Source organism: Capra hircus, chromosome 19, assembly GCF_001704415.2.
Source record: "Capra hircus breed San Clemente chromosome 19, ASM170441v1, whole genome shotgun sequence".
NCBI lineage: Eukaryota > Metazoa > Chordata > Mammalia > Artiodactyla > Bovidae > Capra > Capra hircus.
In genome coordinates this window covers 34,140,235-34,157,073 of record NC_030826.1, presented here as the reverse complement: position 1 = coordinate 34,157,073, position 16,839 = coordinate 34,140,235, and the positions used below count along the sequence as shown (strand labels likewise).

At 60.6% G+C, this 16,839-nt stretch overlaps 1 protein-coding gene across 1 annotated transcript in view; it reads left to right on the top strand.

Moving 5' to 3' along the window:
• Window positions 4,411-16,839, top strand: part of MYO15A (myosin XVA) — a 46,466-nt gene continuing 34,037 nt past the window's right edge. The window contains exons 1-11 of the mRNA XM_018064781.1: window positions 4,411-8,110; window positions 10,046-10,128; window positions 10,668-10,731; window positions 11,322-11,431; window positions 11,756-11,830; window positions 11,958-12,048; window positions 13,914-13,919; window positions 14,090-14,193; window positions 14,279-14,342; window positions 15,247-15,360; window positions 15,865-16,026. Coding sequence (XP_017920270.1) covers window positions 4,583-8,110; window positions 10,046-10,128; window positions 10,668-10,731; window positions 11,322-11,431; window positions 11,756-11,830; window positions 11,958-12,048; window positions 13,914-13,919; window positions 14,090-14,193; window positions 14,279-14,342; window positions 15,247-15,360; window positions 15,865-16,026 — 4,401 coding nt within the window. The 5' untranslated portion in view covers window positions 4,411-4,582. The remainder of the gene's footprint in view (window positions 8,111-10,045; window positions 10,129-10,667; window positions 10,732-11,321; window positions 11,432-11,755; window positions 11,831-11,957; window positions 12,049-13,913; window positions 13,920-14,089; window positions 14,194-14,278; window positions 14,343-15,246; window positions 15,361-15,864; window positions 16,027-16,839) is intronic.

Genomic DNA, 16,839 nt, shown 5'->3' with positions numbered 1-16,839 from the left:
CCACAGCCAACCCAGGCCCAGCCACTGTCCCTGTGCCCTGTCTCCACACAGTGACCCAGAAGCTTTTGTCCAGGACAACTGCATAAGGAGCAGCTGCTGAGAGCACTACACTCTGCAGCCAGGGGTCCAAAGCTCCGAGACCAAACCTCCCTGAGACCTGTTACAAACCCGAGTCTGTGGGGGAGGTGTGAGATCTGGGGCTCAGCACATAGCACAGCTCAGCACACTTGGTCACTTCCACTTTCAGAACACAGATAGGCTTGCAGCACCCAGAGAGCTCAGAGCCTGGCCGTGTCCCCCGCTGCTGGAGGGCTCACAGTTCCACCCCAGCCCCCGGCCTCACTTGGCTCCTCCACCTGCCATCCTGGCTACTTCTCACTTGCACTCCCACCTCACTCCATCCCTCCTGCCACCTGGTCTCTGCACATGCTATTCCATCTGCCTGAAAACTGTTCCCTCTTCCATCTGAACTGCTCAGATCTTGGTGAGCCCTCCAGGCTTCCCCTGCAGCATCCACCCCACCCCCACCCCCGCCACATCACAGCCTGGCCTCCACAGCTCTTCCCATGGCCGCAGTCCCCCCTTATTGGTGTGGCTTTCTGCTTAATGTCCGTATATCCCTGACGTTGGGAGTTGTGGGAGGGTGGAGGCTGTGCCTGGTTCTGCTCCACTTTGTGGCCTCTAGCCCTCACGGTGCCTGGTAGGTGGCAGGTGACACGTAAACGAATGAGACTTGTTCCCTGACGGCCACTCTTTGACTGTGGCTGAGGCTGGGGACCCTGAGAAAGAGGTGGGACCCTCAACAGCTAGAAAGGGGCCCCCCTTTAGAGACTACAGGGTGCCACCCCGCCCCCAGCTCCACATGAAATTTGAGGAAACTGAGGTGGGGAAAGGGGCCCAGGGATCCCTCCTGGAGCCACACCTCTGCCTGCCCACGCTGGGTGTCCTTGGCAGCTTGGTGTGTGTTTGGGAGGCCCGCACTGGAGTACAGCCATTGACTTGCCAGGCAGCAGGGAATCTCAGGTCCTTGGGCTCCAAAATCCACTGTCCAGATGAAGAGACTGACATTCAGAGAGGCAAGCCCAGCCATAGCAGAGCCCATGTTCTCAGAGAGGGACCCCCGGGATTCTGGGGGTGGCTCAGAGCTCTTGGTCGGTCCCATTCCCGTCTTGGGTCTGACACAGCGAGTCACGTGGACTCTTCCCTGGACTCCTCGACTGTATGCAAGCATGGGCACTGGGGCACTCTCCACTTCCGGGGCTGGGGGGAGCCTCCGTGTGATGAACACAGAGCCAGGCAGCCTACCATTAGTATCACAAATGCAGTTTCTCCAGGCCACGGCTCCCATCTGCTCTGGGGAGGTGGCCTGGGTGACGCTGACGCAGGGTCTCCCCACACCTCCCTCTGGTCTCTGCCACTGCTTCGGTCCCCAGCAGTGCAGCCCCAGGCTAGTGCCATCTTGCTAAGCTGCGACCTCAGCGCCACCCAGGCGCCACTGACTGATGGCTGCTGTCAGCTCTGATCCGTGCAGTTCCTGCCAGCTCCCTGGACAGGGGATGGCCCAGACCTCCATGCACAGGGCTAACGTCCAGTCTCTCCCTGCTCTGCCCATAGGCTTCCTTGTCTGCTGGCAGCCTCCACTCTCCTGCCCAGTTCAGTGAGGAACCCTGGCAGGCACTCTCATCTCCACCTGCAAACACATCGGCATCCCCCGCCTGTCCTCGGCACTGCCCCAGCCTTCCTCATGCGGTGGCTCCCACAGCAGCCTCTGCAGTGGCTGTAGGGACTCTGTGAAGACCACGGAGGTCTGATTCCACTCTTTCTCTGCTACAGCTCTGGCCAAGTGGTCACCCGTGACCTCCGAACCCACCCCCACCTCTGCCCCTCACTGTGCTCTGTTACCCTGGCTCTACTGCTCCTCCAACACGTCAGGACCACTGTGCTCCCCCCAGGCCTCCCTCCCTCCCCTCCTGCAGCTCTTAGCCCGGGTATCATTTCTGAGGCACCTCGCCCAGGCCCCTTTTGGTGCTGCCTCCCTGCGTTATTTCAACACCAATACTCACACCATCCAACTGCCTGTATCTTTCACTCACTCACCTTATTTGTTGCCAGTCCCCCTGCCCAGAATGTCAGCTCCACGAGGGCAGGTTTCTGTTTTCTTAGCTGCATCCCCAGTGCTTAAACAGCACCTGGTGCAGGACAGGCTTCTAGCAAACACTTTTCAACCAGTGAATGAACAAGTCAGTGTTCGCTGTCCTGAGGGACTGGTGCCAGGCTGGGGAGGGGTCCAGGGGGTCCCTGAGCAGGGACAGGGCCTAGGCAACTCCCACCGGCACTGGGCCCTCGGCCCCAGAACTGGAAGGCCAGCTGAGTCCCTGCTTGCACCCAGTGTCTGGAGCTTCCCCCTGCCACATGCTACCCCAAGCACCCAGGAACCCTGAGGCAAGGGTGACCTAGTAAGAAGGGTGACTCTGGACCACCAGACCTGGGTCGGAGCCCAATTCCGCCATCCCTAGCTGGTTGACCTTGAACAAGTCACTTCACCTCTCTGTTTCCTCATCTGGAGAGTGGAGTGGATGGTCCCCACCTACAGCCTGTCGTAAGACCCTCATGGGAAAACAGTGGCCTGGGTCTCAGTTGGAAACCACCTCCGGGAGAAGCAGTGAGGGGTGGGGTATTGGCCCCTCTGGGTTTAGAGTGAACCCCTGCTCCATGTCCCCTCCAGTGGGCAGTAGCCACAGCCCAAAATGAGGTCAGGGGAGACAGTACCAGAGGAGGTGATGGGGGTGGATGCCCCCTTGAGATCCCACCCTGTGGGGGCCCAGTTCCTGCATGCCACACCCCCCGCCAGAAGCTGCCTGGCTGCTCTGGTTCCCACTCCCTGGGGGCACCAGCAGCCACTGGCCTAGCCCTCCACACCATCCCCTGAACTGCTGGGCACCAAAGGGCTCTTGGTGAGTCTTGAGGGAGGAAAAGCAGAGGCAGAGAAGGAAGCGAGGGGGCAGAGGGAGTTAGAGGAGGGGAGGATGGGGGTGCATCTGCTCACACACCCACCTCTTGGCTCCTCTCCTCTGAGAAGGGCCTCTCTGTCCCCATTTCATAGCTGAGCAAACTGAGGCTCCAAAGGGTCGGCAAGTGGTAGGCCCAGGACTAGAGCGCCTCTGCCCCAGGGTCTTCTAAGGAAAACCTTTAGATAATCACAGAGTTGGCTGTGGGGCGCGAGGACTAAATGGAAGTCCAATGAGTGGAGAGCCTGACATTAGCTGGAGACCTGTCCTCCTGGGCAGAGGTGGGCGAGGGGAGAGACAATACCCAGGCCTTGGGTCCCAAAGGTGCAGCCCCTAAATTCTCCCCTGGCCCCCTTCATCTAACAAGCTTTAGCCCCTGCCTCTCATACTGCAGGTTTTTTAAGTGGACTGGTCACCAGCCAGACAGTGGGCACATGGCTTTGAGTTAAGCAGCCACCCTGGAGGAATCAGCTGTACCTGGAGAGGGCAGGGACCTCAGGGCTGTCTCAGCAGCGGCAGAAACCAGGAGGAGCAGCAGGGCCAGGAAGGGGCCTGGGACATGGGCCACACGCATGGTGTCCCTGGTCAGGGATCCTGCCCAGCAGCTCCATCACATCTTGTTTCCTCCGTGTGAAGGAGACAGTGGGGTCATCACTCATTCCAGAGGAGGAAACAGGCCCAGAGAAGACAGAGGGCTCTCCCGAGACCACACAGCCCATTGGGGGCAGAGCTGGGGCCAGAGCCAGGCCCCACCCACCCTCTGCTTTTGCTCCTCTGCACCCCTTGCCCTGGCCAGGCAAGTGGCCTCATCAAGCCCCACTGGAACTGAGATACCCCCTTCTTGCCCTGCCTTCTGAGCCAGCAGCCTGGTTCTCCCCAATAAATTATTCACACTACTGAGAGCTGGCCAGCTCTGGTTACACTGACAGCAGTCCTGGGCACCTGCCTTGCCCACCCTCCCCGTCCCTTACACAGGACCTGGAGGGTCCCAGCTTCCCCTTCAGGATTACTTGCTGGCCTTTAAATGTCTGGCTCTGGCTCAGGAGATGGGGCTCCATTTGTAGCCCGGAACAGACTTGCTGTGTGGTTTAGGGCAGGAGGCTCCCCATCTCTGGGGCCCAGTTGACCCAAGCACTCACTTCTGTGAGTGGGTCGGCAGAGGCTTGGGGAGGGCTCAACTGGGGTCAGCAAGGTTGTCCCTGTGGAGACTGTAAGGCCAAGTTGTCGCCCCAGCACGGGTCTCCCAGGCCTCCCTAACTTCCAGTAAGCAAGCACGGGTCTCCCAGGCCTCCCTAACTTCCAGTAAACAACACCCAGGCACTTTCCACCAGCCTGGAGGGTGAAACTCTAGGCGGAGCCTGGAGGAAATGAATTATGAATGTGCCCCCTTGAAATCCTGGTCCTGGCCAGAAGGAGCTTGGCTGAACCTTCCCAGGCCACAGGGCTGGTCCCAGCTGCTCTGAGTCAAAGGAGGCTGCATGTCCAGCCACAGGCAGGACACTCGGCAAATCCCCGTGTCCCCAAGGTCCTGAGCTTGTGACACCAGACGATCTGGGAGGGAGCAGGTGACCACCATGGCAAAGGAAGATGAGGATGAGAAGAAAGCCAAGAAAGGGAAGAAGGGGAAGAAGGCTCCGGAGCCGGAGAAGCCCAAGCGGAGCCTGAAGGGGACGTCACGGCTGTTCATGGGATTTCGAGACCGCACGCCCAAGATCTCCAAGAAGGGCCAGTTCCGGAGCGCGTCAGCCTTCTTCTGGGGCCTCCACAAAGGCCCCCAGAAGACCAAACGCAAGAAGAAGGCGCGCACGGTGCTCAAATCCACGTCGAAGCTCATGACGCAGATGCGCGTCGGCAAGAAGAAGCGCGCCATGAAGGGCAAGAAGCCGTCTTTCATGGTGATCCGCTTCCCCGGACGGCGGGGCTACGGCCGCCTGCGCCCGCGTGCCCAGTCGCTCAGCAAAGCGTCCACGGCCATCAACTGGCTCACTAAGAAGTTCCTCATCAAGAAGGCCGAGGAATCGGGCAGCACGCAGGCCTCGCTAGATGCCTGGCTGGACCGCTCGGGCTCCCGCGTGGGCTCGCGCAAGCTGCCCTTCCCATCGGGTGCTGAGATCTTGCGGCCAGGGGGCCGCCTGCGCCGGTTCCCGCGCGCCCACAGCATCTACGCGTCGGGCGAGCCCGTGGGCTTCCTGCCCTTTGAGGACGAGGCCCCGTTCCGGCACTCGGGCTCCCGCAGGTCGCTGTACGGGCTTGAGGGCTTCCAGGACCTGGGCGAATACTACGACTACCACCGCGAGGGCGATGACTACTACGACCAGCAATCGCTATACCGGTACGAGGAGGAGCAGGAGCCCCTTCAGGGCGCCTATGGCCCCCATGGCCCAGCCTGGCCGCCCTACGACTACGCGCACCGGTACGTGCCTGAGGACCCCTACGACTACTACGGCCCTGACTACTACAGCGGCTCCTTCTACCCCGACTACACCTTCGGCTACGGCTACGGCTACGACGACTACGAGCCCCCCTACGCGCCCCCGTCGGCGTCCGCGTCTCCCTACAGCTACTACGACGCCTACGCGGGGGAGGTGCACCCGCACAGCTACTACCCGGAGACCTACGCCCCGCCCGAGGCGCTCTACCCGCCATACCCACCCTACGACCTGGCCTACGAGCTCCCGTATGCTGCGCCCCACCTGGATCCCTACGCGCAGCCCTACGGTGTCCCCTTCGCGGAAGGCACCTACGGTGGGGCCCAGGCAGTCTACCCCCCCGAAGGGCCCTATCTTCCGCCCCAGCAGTCGGCCTTCGCATACCCGTGGGTGCCTCCGCCCATTCTGTCACCCCACAACCCATACGCCCACCCGATGGATGACATAGCGGAGCTGGAGGAGCCCGAGGAGGCGGGCAGCGAACAGCCGGCCACCTCCTTTCGCCTGCCCAGTGCCGCCTTCTTCGAGCAGCAGGGCATGGACAAGCCTGCTAGGTCCAAGCTGTCCCTCATCCGCAGGTTCCGCCTCTTCCCGCGGCCCCAAGTGAAGCTGTTCGGGAAGGAGAAGTTGGAGGTGCCCCTGCCGCCCTCCCTGGACATCCCTCTGCCCCTGGGGGATGCAAATGAAGACGAGGAAGAGGACGAAATGCCGCCGCTGCCCCCGGGCCCTTATGGCCACCCCTTCTGGGGCTTCCTCACGTCGCGCCAGCGCCACCTCCAGCGCGCCCTCTCGGCCTTCGGCGGCCCCCGGGGCCTGGGCTTCAGCCCTGACTTCAGCCGCCACGCACCACGCCCGGCTACCTCGCTAGCGCGGTTCCTCAAAAACACCCTGTCGGAAAAGGAGCCCATCCCGCGGCTCAGGGGCAGCCGGAAGGCCCAGGCGCGAGGCCCGGCGGTCAGGGAGGCAGCTTACAAGCGCTTCGGCTACAAACTGGCGGGCATGGACTCCGAGCGGCCCAGCACGCCCATCGTGCTGCGCAGGGCGCAAGCACGCGCGCGCAACAACAACAACTCCCACCGCCCTGCGACCCCGCCGCGCACCTCACGTCTGCGCCCCAGCCCCATCCCCGGCCCAGCGCCCACCCCAACCCTCGCCCCGCCCCTCGGCCTGGCCGCAGGCCTGCCCCCGGCCATCTCGCCCTACAGCTCCCTCCGTCTGCACCCGCCACCCTGGGCTGCCCCAGCTCACGTGCCCCTCGCACCCCAGGCCAGCTGGCGGGCCTTGGCAGAGGCCCCACCCCTGATCCCTGAGGGGCTCCCAGACCCACTGGCCTTCCCCGGACCCCGGCCATCCTTCAGGGGCTCTCGCCACCGGGGGGCTGCCTTCGGCTTCCCTGGACCCTCACCCCAACCCTCACTGAGGAGCCGGCCCGGTTTGGGCTACTGCTCGCCACAGGGGCCCCTGTCCCCCCAGCCCTCCATCCGCGCCATCCCCTTCCGGCCGCCCTTCTCGCCACCACCCCGCCGTCCCCACTCGCTGCGGGAGCCACCATCTCCATGCCGAGCCTCACCACGCCCTGGCGCACTCCACTCACCTTTGCTGGCCCCCCCGCGGCCGCCTTCACCGCCCCCTCTGCTGGGTTCCGGCCCACGGCACCGCTCGCTCAACCTGCCCTCGCGCCTCCCGCGCACGTGGCGCCGCCTCAGTGAGCCGCCCACCAGGGCCGTAAAGCCCCGGCCCCGCCAGCCCTTCCTGCTACCGCAGGGGCCTGGGTCTTGGCATGCGGCTGCTGCTGCTCCTGAGTGCCCAGAGAGCCAAGGCGAGCCCGAGGACTCAGAAACACCCTGGACAGTGCCCCCGCTGGCCCCAAGCTGGGATGTGGACATGCCTGCCACCCAGCGCCCACCCTCACCCTGGCCTGGAGGCCCTGGCAGCCTCCGTGGCTTCTCCAGGCCACCCCCTGTGCCCTCGAGCTCCTTCCTCCAGCACGGGGGCCCAGTGCCCTCCCCTGCTTTCCAGGCTGAAGACCTAGCCTCTGACTCAACCCGCGTTTTCCTGGGGAGACACCAGGACCCAGGACCCGGACAGCTGACCGAATCAGCCAGCCCCAGCCCCAAGAAGCCTGAAGAAGAGGCCTGCCCAGGGGATGCCCAGACACCAACAGAGCCTGAGCCCCCAGCCCCAACACCCTCCAGGGATGTCCCCTCAGATCAGAAAGCACTGAGGCTCAGTCTCTCCAACCCGCTGGCTGCTTCTGACCAGATGAGAGCCACATGGCCACCATGGCGCCGGTGGGGGACACTGCCCAGTGCCCCAGCCCCCTTGACGCCCAAGGAGGCCCCAGGACCCCTGCCCAAGGCAGGTGAACGGTTCCAGGCAAGTCCTGGGCGTTTTGCAGTGGTCATGCCTCGTATACAGAAGCTGAGCTCCTTCCAGCGAGCTGGTCCTGCCCCTCTGCAGCCCCCTGTCCGGCTGACCCAGGAGCCAGAGCCCATCCCCAGGCCAAGAGCCTGGAGTCTGCTCTGGTCCCGCCTCTGGCTGCCTGTGGAGGCCCACCAACCCCAGCTGCAAGTACCCACCCGCCCCCTGTCCTGTCGCCTGGGCCCTGGAGCTGCTGGCCTGCCCCATGGGGGCCCCTTGGAAGAGGTTGGCACCAAAGGCTTGTGGAGCAAGGTATGGGGGCACAGGTCAGAGGGAGGGCTTGGGGTTCCTTCCTGGAAAACAGGGCAGGAGACATTCTCAGGACCTTGGAGAGCGGCTGCCTGCTTGGGCCTCGGTCTTCCCATCTGTAAGATGGAAAGAACAGCTTGGAAAGAACAGCCTCTTGGAGCTTCTGGAGGATTAAATGAGGGGCTGGATGCCCGGCACAGGCAAGCAGAGGACAGAGATGCCAGAAACTCCTTGCAGGTCATGTGGAGAAAGGGATCTTGTCCATCCTGGGCTTCAAGCAGCCCCGTCCTTGTCTGACCTGGATGGCACATCCACCCCCAGCTCCCTGCAGAGATCTTGGCTGAGCACAAAACTACAGACCCTGCCTACCACCCTGTTCCACTCCCATTCACATACATGCTCTTCCTCTTGCTAAACTGGGGTCTTTGCTCTCTTGGGGGCTCCTGCTTAAGGACAGTCTCCTAGGCTGCAGGGCATTGGACTATCTGAAAGTGAGGGCTTAGGACCCAGGCTTCCAGCCTCTTTACTGCACAGGGCAGGCAGGTACCAAGACCCAGGGGTCACACAGTGTTTCACGCTGAGCCAGGAGTCTCTCTGGGCCCCTGTAGGGTGTGGGGCAGGCAGTTTGTCTGAGGGGGTGCCAAGTCCGTGCTTGGCTGCCACGCTTGAGGCAGAAAGCGAGCTCCGTGCTGGCAGCCTTCAGTGGAGGAGGGTAGTCACTGGAGCCTCCCCCGGGAACACCTGGGGTGGGCGGGGCATGCAGTGGCCCCGTGTGTTTCTCAGCTTCCGCAGACGGGGCCTGGTGGAGTGGGCGGCCAGTGGCCCAGCCATGGCGACTGGGGCGGCCTGGCTGCTGGGGGGACCCTGGCCCCGGCGGCGGGTGCCTCGTGCCGTGTGGGCCGCAGCATTGCGGGAGCGGGGAACGAGGCGCCCAGGGGTGAGGGGCAAGGATGCCTGGGCCCTCCTCACCCTGGAATATGTGAGTGGCTGGCGCACCTGGGCAGGTGGGTGGGCGGGAGGCCAGGGTCTCTGGGGTGATACATGCTGTGCCCTACTTAGCACGAGGGCTGCCTCCCGGTGTCCCCTTTTCTCACCTCTGAGGGGTGGAGGGGTGCGGGCTGGTTTCAAGAGGCAGGAAAGGCGGGTGCCCAGGTGTGCTCTCAGTTACGCGGGTCACGTGCAGCCCTGGGACAAGTGCTCAGGCACAGCACAGCCAAACACGGAGAGCGCGTGAGTGCATGTGCCATGGCCCAGGCAGACATGGCATCCTCAGGTCCAGTGTGCACACTAGATGTGCACAGAGGAGGCCCTGCCGCCCAGAGGGGGCATTGGGACTTTTGTTTTGAGACCCCCAGATGCGGGGACACGGGACACAGGAGAAACTGTCAAATGGAAGTTGAGAGTGTATGCTGCATGTGTGTGCCCCCATCCATGGATCACAGGCCGGCGTGCATGTCCACAGGCACCCTGCAAGACTGCGGAGGCTGGGAGAGAGCGTGAGTGGCAGGCAGTACTGAGCCTGGGTCTGTGTGCGTGGCTCTGAGTTTGCTCAGCGCTGATCATGGGATGTGGTGTCAAATGGGAAAGTCCTCGTCCTTCGAAGGGCCCCAGGCAGCAGACATGGATGCTAGTCATCACATAAGCTGACTTGGGCATCAACATGGAGAAGAGGGTCAGCCCCAGGAGCATGTGAGGCAGGAGGCCTTGCTTCTACAGGCATGTGCTCACCTCCTGGGCAGGACCCTTGGGAACGTGTGGGAGCACTGAGGCCGGATGTGGGTCCCTGGACTAAGGGTTGCGTTCCGAGGCGGGGGTCCCGCAGGACCCACCCAACCTGGCCTCAGGGTTCCCTCTCCTGAAACGCGAGTGGGTCCTGGTCGTGTCCAGGCCATGGGGGCCGGGGGCGCACGCACGGTTGACCGCTGGTGTCTCCTCCAGATGCACTCCATCCGCAACCTGCCATCCACGCAGCTCCGCGAGCAGCAGCAAGAGGACGGCGTGGAGGACATGACGCAGCTCGAGTGAGTGCTTGCCATGGTCACTGTGCTCCCAGCCAGAGCACCACCTCTTGCCCAGGGCCCCCTCACCTCCCGGAACATTTCCTCCTCTGCAAAGCGAGGGTCAGGCAGTGTCACAAAAGCCTGACAATTTGGAGAGGCTGTGTCCAGACCCCAGCCCTGGCCTTTACCGGCTGGGCCCAGGTGGTTACTCAGCCTCTCTACTGTGGTTTCTCACCTGCAGGATGTGGGGGGGCTGTTGTGGGGTGCCGGCACAGCGGAGGTATCCCAGATATGAAGGCTGTGCTGGTCAATATCATTATCCAACCATGGGGACAGCCCTTACGTCTGCTACCTGAGAGTATCCCCACCTCGGAGACATGGGGACAGTGATTGTTATGCCCATTGAACAGATGGAAAAACTGAGGCACAGAGAGGTTAAGTAACTTGCCCAAGGCATCACTGTTGGTGTCAGAGATGGGACTTGAACTCTAACCTCTCTGATGAAGGCCCTGCCCCGAGGGGAAGGTGGCCCCTGACTGCCCCTCTCCATGCCTTCGCAGAGACCTCCAGGAGACCACCGTGCTGGCCAACCTCAAGACCAGATTTGAACGGAACCTCATCTATGTAAGGCCTGGGGCCGGCCCCTCCCTGGGCTGGGATCTGAGGGCTGTGGCTCCCCTGACTCCTGGGGCTGCAGTGGACAGCATGGATTTCTCCTGCCCCACCCCAGACTGGAGTTTTTTACTATTCAGGCATAGCATGCAAGAGCTGGGAGCACTAGCACCTAAAGTCCTAGATACAGAGTCTGAAAATAGTGGGTGCCAGGAGCAGAGACCTGGAGACAGGGAACCCAGAGGTATGTGACCCCCCACCAGGGGTCCAGTGGATTAAAGCTTCCAGAGACCCAGGTTCCAGAAGAGGCAGTCGGGGGCGGCCCCACCTCTGAATGAATGAAGCAGGCAGCAGCTGTTATGGCCATCCTTGCAGCATCATGGCTGTGGGGCTTTGCTCACTCCAGCCTTCTCTGGCCTCAGCCTGGTCAGTGCCCAACACTCCACCACCAGAGCAGATGACCCATCAGACTGTCAGGGGCCAAGGTGTAGGCACCAGGGCCAGGCAGCCAGGCATCTGTCCCCACAAAACAGGGATCCCGACTCCAGGAGTAGGGGAGGGAGGGATGTGGACAGGCACTGAGGCCGCTCTCTGCCCAGCAGACGTATATCGGCAGCATCCTGGTGTCGGTGAACCCGTACCAGATGTTTGGAATTTATGGGCCAGAGCGGGTGCAGCAGTACAGCGGGCGGGCCCTGGCCGACAACCCCCCGTGAGTGTCTCTGGGGCTGGGAGGGGCGAGAGCCTGGGGTCTCCTGGGGCCCTGTCTGAGGCTGAGGGTCGGGGCAGGTGGTGGTGGGCGGCCCAACAGCCTCTACCCACGCCTGTCCATAGCCCCCTCTGGGCTGCAGGCCACTGTTCTGCAGAACTGCAAGCTCAGTTCTGGACAGGGAGCCTTGCAGGAACATTCTCCTAGGAGTGGGTGTGGAGCAGGACTGGCCACTTGGCTGGGCAGAGGTGCCCCCTGCCCGCCCACTGGGTAGTTTGGGGGCATGGGGCAAGGCCTGCCCAGGAACCCTGTGGCCTGTCTCTCCAGCCACCTCTTTGCAATCGCAAATCTCGCCTTCGCCAAAATGCTCGATGCCAAACAGAACCAGTGCATAATTATCAGGTGAGCAGGGGCGGGGCTGGGGACCAGCCTCCTACCTGTGTCCTCCTGTGTCATGGCGGGGTCAGAGGAGCCTGGGGGAGGGCACTGTGAGCAGATGGCAGCTCACTCTGCTCCTTTGCCTGGGCAGCGGAGAGAGCGGCTCGGGAAAAACCGAGGCCACGAAGCTGATTCTGCGCTACCTGGCTGCCATGAGTCAGAAGCGGGGCGTCACGCGGCAGGTGCATCCATCTCTCACCTGCGTGGTCTGTCCATCTCCCCCAGCCCAGCACCCAGGGATGCACAGGGAGGGCTCGTAGGACTGGGGGCTCTTTCTGCCTGCCCTCCCTGGGATTTCCTTCCTGCTCTTGCCCCCCTGCGTGAGCTCTATGTTCCAGCTTCCTGGAGCGGCCCAAATAGAGGCTGTGTGGGCCAGGGGTGCCATCCACACTTCCCACCTGGCCTCAGCTTCATGGTCGTGAAGGAGGCAGGACTGGCCCGAATGTGCGGGCTGCAGGCAGGAGGTGCTGGGACACTGAGAAGGGCTGCGTGCCTGCCTCATGCCAGGCACCAGGAGGAGGACTCACTCTAGATGCCCTCAAGGGGCACCCAGACTAAGGGATAGTACAAGCCCAACCCCAGGTGGATCCTGACTCCTGGATCACCCCCTGGGTGCGTGCCTGGAACATCAGCCCCACAGGCAGGAATCTGTCTGCATGTGCCTGGTGCCCAGCGTCCACACAAGATCTGGCACTTAGGAGGCCCTCTACAAACATCTGCAGGGGGGCCCAGGGCTGCATGCCTGCCTCATGCCAGGCACCAGGAAGAGGACTCACTCCAGATGCCCTGAAGGGGCACCCAGACTAAGGGATAGTACAGGCCCAAGCCCAGGTGGATCCTGACTCCTGGAGCACCCCCAGGCTGGCCCCCAGACCTCTCTGGGCCTCAGTCCACTCCTCTGTGCAATGGACAATATTTCTAGGACCAAACTATACTGTGAGTGCAGGGAACTGGCCCGGTTGCCAGGATAACAGGTGTCACTTCTGTGTACCCCGGGCCCTCCTGCTTCACCTGAGAGTTCATCCCAAGGAAACAGTGCAGCCAGAGAAAACGCTGCCTACACCACCAAGCTCCGGCTGTGGGTCCTCGCTCTTCTGACCCTGGCGTACCGGGCACGCGGCACACCTCTCCCAGCCTCAGCTCCCTGATCTGTAAATGGCTGATACTAGCATCTACCTCGTAGGATCATTAACGATGCTGTAATTGGGACGAAGGGTCTGGCATGCAGTAGCTGCTTACTGAGTGGGCGCTGTAATTCACTACGCCCTGGTGGCTCTGCTCTTTAACCCCTATTTCATCCATTCAGCAGATTCTTTTTTTTTTTTTTCGGCTGCAATGTGTGGCACACGGGAATCTTAGTTCCCCAACCAGGGATTGAATCCGTGCCCCTTTCAGTAGAAGCATAGAGTCCTAACCACTGGACCTCCAGGGAAGCCCCCTTGCAGATGTTTGTAGAGGGCCTCCTAAGTGCCAGGTCTTGTGTGGACGCTGGGCACCAGGCACGTGCACACAGATTTCTGCCTGTGGGGCTGATGTTCCAGCAGGAGACAGGGGCGCAGGGAAGGGCTGAGGGCTCCAGGCGAACAGAACTCTAACACCCAGCGGCTGACGCAGGCACAGTCAAGGGGACTGTAGTGTTGGGCAGATCGAGGGAGGGGACAGGAGACGAGGCTGGGCTCTGCCAGGGCTTCCAGCCCAAGGGGTGGGAGCTATGAGGGGCAGGACCTCACTCAGGATGCAGAGAACCCCAGGTGGGAGCTAGGCAGGGCAGGAAGGAGGCCCTTTCAGGACGCTGGGGCACAAAGACATCCTCAGGGCCCCCAGCCTGGGACCACACCTTGGTCCCTGAGCCCAGACACCTGAGTCTCCGAGGCTCAGGGGTCTGCTCTCACCTGGCGACTCTCCTGCCCGCCAAGGAGTTGGAGGGCTTGGCCAGTCCCTCTATGATTCGAGACACCCCACATCCTGGGGGAGCCAGTCAGCCCTGTAGGTGACCCACTTCTGTTCTTGTCCCTCTCCTCCTCCTCGGTCCTGGTGGCTCCTGAAGATAAAGGTACTGGGTGTGTGTGCACATGCATGTGTGGGGCAGTGGGGCAGCAGGAGGCAGGGCAGGGGGGCCTGGGCGGCCTCGGGGGCCTTCAGGAACCCACCGCCCTCACGAAGGGGAACCTGGGCTGGTTCCGCACGCTCCCCACAATGCCCACGCTGTCCTCTGGCACTCAGATCCTGGAGGCCACACCCCTCCTGGAGTCCTTTGGTAATGCCAAAACCGTCAGGAACGACAACTCCAGCCGCTTCGGGAAGTTTGTGGAGATCTTTCTGGAAGGGTGAGTGGGCTAGTGAAGGAACCCACAGAGTCTGTGTGCACTGTGCCGGGCGCAGCCTGACCCCTGACTGTGCCCACCCACCCAGGGGCGTGATCTCTGGTGCCATAACCTCCCAGTACCTGCTCGAGAAATCCAGGATCGTGTTTCAGGTGGGCTGGCTCTCCAGGCCTGTGTGTCCAGGTGGGGGGCATGCAGACCCTCAGAGCCTGGCACCTGGCTGAGCAGTGTATCTGTGTGTCTGTGTGTATGTGAGCCTGTGGCCCATCTCCTTGTGTGTGTGTATGTATGTGTGTAGGTATATGTGTGTGTCTATGTGTATATGTATGTGCATGTATGTATCTCTGTGTATGTGCGTGTGCATTTGTGCATGTGTGTATATGTGTGCATGTATGTGTGTATCTCTGTGTGTGTATCTGCGTGTGTATATCTCTGTGTATCTGTGTATGTATCTGTATGTATGTTGTGTGTGTGTGTGTGTGTGTGTGTGTGTGTGTGTGTGTGTGTGAGCCTGTGGCCCATCTTCTTGTCATGGAAGCACACCAGGCACCATCCTGCTGCAGGGCCTTTGCACAACTGTTCTTTGTAACTGGAGCACTCGCCCCCAGAAACCTGCCAGGCCAAGCCCCTCTCCTCCGAATCTTCCCCAGCATGCCACCTGCTCAGGGAAGATCCCCCAGTAAAAATGCAGCCCCTCCACCCACCAGGCCTGCCCACCCACTGGTGCAGCATTTCCTTGCAGAGCACTTCCCCCCACTCCTGGTGGTCTGCCAGGAGTCTGTCTCCCCACCAGCAGGTGGGCTCCACAAGGCTCCGGGGCTCCTTCCACCTTGTGCTTATTTCTCCAAAGTTAAACCCTGCTCAGAGCTGCTTCCCACCAGCATGCCAGATCCCCCCAGCCCTGCCAGTGCCAGGCTGGGGTCACTCGACACAGAGGCGCCAGTCTCACCTGAGGCCCGTGTGTATGTATTTGTGGGTACACCTGGGCTTGTATGTGTGTCTGGGGGTCACCCGGGTGGGTGGCTCCCCTCTGTGCACCCACCCACCACTCTGTAGGCCAGAAACGAGAGGAACTACCACATCTTCTATGAGCTTCTGGCTGGGCTGCCTGCCCAGCTTCGGCAGGCCTTCAGCCTTCAGGAGGCCGAGACCTACTACTACCTGAACCAGGTGAGTGCCAGCAGGTGTCTGAGGGCCCCTGGCCAGGTGCCCCCACCTCATCATGCTGTATGGGCCCAGAGAGCCATCTCCTGATGGACAGTGAAGGTGTTGGGGTCTTGGGTGGTGAGTTCCTTTGCAGTGTCTCATTGTGGCAAGGGTGACAGGTGTCACTGGGATCCAAAACCAAGGTGGGGGCAGCCTACTTGATTGTTTTTCTGGAGCCTGGAACAGAACTCAGCGGCCTGTAGTAACCATACTTCCTTCCAGAGCCTCACTTTCCTGTCTGTAAGATGGGGACAGAATAGTTTTGCATTGCAGGGCATGTGAGGGTTAGTTGAAGGGAATGTACTCAGAGTCTTCAGCACAGGGCTTGGCATGCAGGGCCACTCGAAGCCCCTCGCCCCTGGGAGTGGATTGAGAGCTGAGAGCTCAGGCCAGGCTGCAGGCCAGGGCAGAGCAGGGACCCCGAGGCCCCCACCCAGGGTCCTAGACCCCCACTCTGACCTTGCCCAGGGTGGAAACTGTGAGATCTCAGGGAAGAGCGATGCGGACGACTTCCGCCGGCTGCTGGCCGCCATGGAGGTGCTGGGCTTCAGCGCGGAGGACCAGGACAGCATCTTCCGCATCCTGGCCTCCATCCTGCACCTGGGCAACGTCTACTTTGAGAAGGACGAGGTGAGGGCGCCGCGCCACAGGGCAGCTTTCTCAGGACATGGCCACACACACCCCCAACCCCCGCTCCCCAAGGCTGAAAGCTGCCAGCTCACAGCTGGAAGCGCTTGGTCCACAATTTGGGGTTATTCATCCTTTTCTCATTGGTATATAGAGCTCTTTATATATGTTAAGGAAATCTGTAGGAATTGCAGATACATTTTCTGATTTATCATTTATGTGTTGACTTTATTTACAGGTGTTTTGGTGTTTTGGATTTTTTTTTTTTGCTACAGAGATTTTAAGGATTATTTTCAGAAATTTCATTTATCAAGTTTTTTCTTATACAAATTTTAGACTTTTCATCATTTTTAGAGAATAATCTCTCTAAAATTATAAAAGCCTTTTTCTGTAATTTTTTTCGAGATCTCTTAGGGTTTCTGTTTGATTTTTTAAAAACATTTAAATCTCTGGTTCATCAGTAACTTAACCTTAGGAAGGTATAAGGTAGGGATCCCAGGTGGTTGTTTTTTTTAATGGTCATTCAGTCTCCCAACTTGAGAAATACATATTTATCATATGCTCAATGCCTGTGTCCTTTTGTGTCCGATTCCACACTTTTTATTGTGCTTCATTGATTTGTTTATGAACTATGTGTCTGACCCCACAGTGTTTTAATTATTCTAACTCTATGTTTTACTATCTCATAGAGTCCCTGGAATTCCTACTTCAGAATTTTCCTGGCTGTTTTCACTTGTTTCCGTATTTGTACGTTGTTGTTCAATCGCTTGTGTCTGACTCTTTGCGACCCTGTGGACTGCAGCATGCCAGGCTCCT